Raw genomic sequence first — 2,149 nt, 5'->3', positions numbered from 1 at the left:
AGGAATCGCGGAGGCCCAAAGGCAGAGAAGAGGCCCAGGCTTTACAACACTCCCTTTCCTCCGCCCCCTCCCTTTTGTCCCAGACACCAAAACAAACGAGCCGATACACGTGTCCCTATGACTCTTGTTTACTATCAAAACTGCGCTGTGCGCGCCCCTCTGGGACTTGTAGTCCAAACGGTGGTTCCTGCCCGTAGTTTCCTGAGCTGAAGTGCAAGGCTGAACTACCAACCCATAATCCACTTCGTGAACAAAGTTTGGCTCTGCTCCCCAGAGTCTCGGCAGCAGTCCAATCGAAAGCGCGCACCCTTCTGATTGACACGCCACTTTCTCCAATAAACACAACAGAAAAGTCAATACATACCCGCCCACCGAGCCGGGCCACGGCATCGACCAATGGAAACACGAAATCATAGAATGGCAGTCTTATAGACCAATTAGAAGACTAAAGAGCTGGAGGGCGGCTCAGCCCCCGGGGGGTTGAGGGGAGGGGGAAGACGAAGCTTGAAAGAGTTGGTAATGGCGACTGGTTTGGTAAGTAGGAAAGTTTCGGCTGAGAAGAAAGCGCGGCGGCAGGAGTCAAGGCGGGCGCCAGGGAGGCCGGCGGCCGTAGGGAAGCGCGAAGCCGAGCTGCTGGTGGCCTGTCGTGCGGGGGGGCTCGCTCGTCGCGGAGTTGCGTGGCCCCTCGGCTAGGGAGGGGTGGGGGCGGGGAAGGGAGGGGCAGGAGCGGTGGCCGGGCGGCGGCTCGGGCCGCGACCCTCGGGCTGCTGGGCTTCTGGGCGCGTTGACGCCTGACTCTGCTCGGCAAGCCCGCCGGCCTCCCGCGAGTTCTCCGGGGCTGGGCGGTCGCAGCGCCGGGGTCCCGGGGAAGGGCTGGCGGAGGCCGCGGTCCGGGTGAGGGGCCGGGTCGAGGAAGGGGCCGGCGGGCTCCGGAAAGTTTGACTTGCGACTCCGAGCTGGAGGGCCGAGGGTCGGAGGCCGGCTGCGAGCGACCCCGGTTCGGGGCGGGGGCCCTGGAAAGGCGCCGCCGCCTCGGGGGCCGACAGGGGCGCGGGCCGGCCGGGGAGCTCGCGGAGCCGCTGGGCCCCGGGGCTCATTGTTACGCAGTTCGAATGAATGGGCTGCGAGGCGCCTGCGCCCTGGGACTGCGCCGAGGGGAAAAACAAGCCTGGCGTCCAGGCTTCGGTCACATGATGGGGGGAGGGGAGGGCGATGAATGGCATAAGAGGTAGGGGTGGACTTGGCGAGACCGGGGAGGCGCTGCTCCGCCTGACCCTGTGTGCAGGCCTGGCCCCGCCCTCAACAGGCCGATTAAACAAAACAAAAAAGACTCAGGGCAAAGCGGGGATCGGAGTTTCACACTCTGCCTGCTGTCCGCGCTGTGCATTCTGCAGGTCACTTGTAGGGACTTTTCATCTGGAGTCTCGGAAAGGAGCGCTGACTGCAGGGCGGCACTCTGGACGCCAAAACGGGGCTTCAACCTTGTAGAGTTACCTTTGAGAATTGGGGTCATTTGAGCATTTGTGGACACTTTGGTGATCTAGATCTGTGATCTTGTGTTTTGGTTCGGGCTTTCCCCTTAAATCTTCAGTTTTATTTCGCCAAGAATTGTATTGGGACCGCCTGTTTGGCTTCTTTTGTTGAACTCTACCAGGGTGGCAATACTTGGCAAGTTTCAAAGAAATTTATTAGATTCATAAGAAACCGAGTCAAGTTTCTTTGAAGAAGCCATTTAAACACTTTAAAGCAAAAACACTATTCCAACTTGACATTTTCGGAATGAACTTTTGATTTCACTTCATAGTTTCCAGCTTAGTTCTATAAGCCCAGTTGCGTTTTCTTTCTTCGTAGAAAACTTTGTTCATTTCTCATCCTGCATATGTTGGTTAAAAGGATACCTTTCAGTCTTTTTTGCCTTCATTTCTCAATTTTACGTACGTGTATGACCATCCTTGTCGGATTTAACTTGAAACCACCAGATTATCTGCTGTATTTTGACTTTAGCCTCTTTCTCCAAGTGCCCAGTGAAGAAGGCATATGGCCTGGGCTTAGTAAACTGGTCCTGAAGGTTCTTTGGTGTGCTTTACAAGCTGGACTTCCTGTATATCTGTTGGAAATAAAAATATCAATTCTTCGTTTAATAAACCAA

At 55.9% G+C, this 2,149-nt stretch overlaps 1 protein-coding gene across 2 annotated transcripts in view; it reads left to right on the top strand.

Moving 5' to 3' along the window:
• Positions 1-202: 202 nt before the first annotated feature.
• The window catches only part of Hbp1 (HMG-box transcription factor 1), a 35,228-nt gene continuing 33,281 nt past the window's right edge, over positions 203-2,149 (top strand). Inside the window, exon 1 of one of the 2 annotated variants that reach the window (XM_008830726.2) lies at positions 203-534. In XM_008830726.2, the coding sequence (XP_008828948.1) occupies positions 520-534 (15 nt within the window). In that variant the 5' untranslated portion in view covers positions 203-519. The remainder of the gene's footprint in view (positions 535-2,149) is intronic. The other variant, XM_017797545.2, reaches the window with a different exon arrangement.

The sequence above is a fragment of the Nannospalax galili genome, unplaced genomic scaffold (assembly GCF_000622305.1).
Source record: "Nannospalax galili isolate Female #2095 unplaced genomic scaffold, S.galili_v1.0 scaffold312, whole genome shotgun sequence".
In the NCBI taxonomy this organism is placed as follows: domain Eukaryota; kingdom Metazoa; phylum Chordata; class Mammalia; order Rodentia; family Spalacidae; genus Nannospalax; species Nannospalax galili.
Note: the sequence above shows the minus strand (reverse complement) of the source record. Positions and strands in the feature narration are given on the sequence as shown.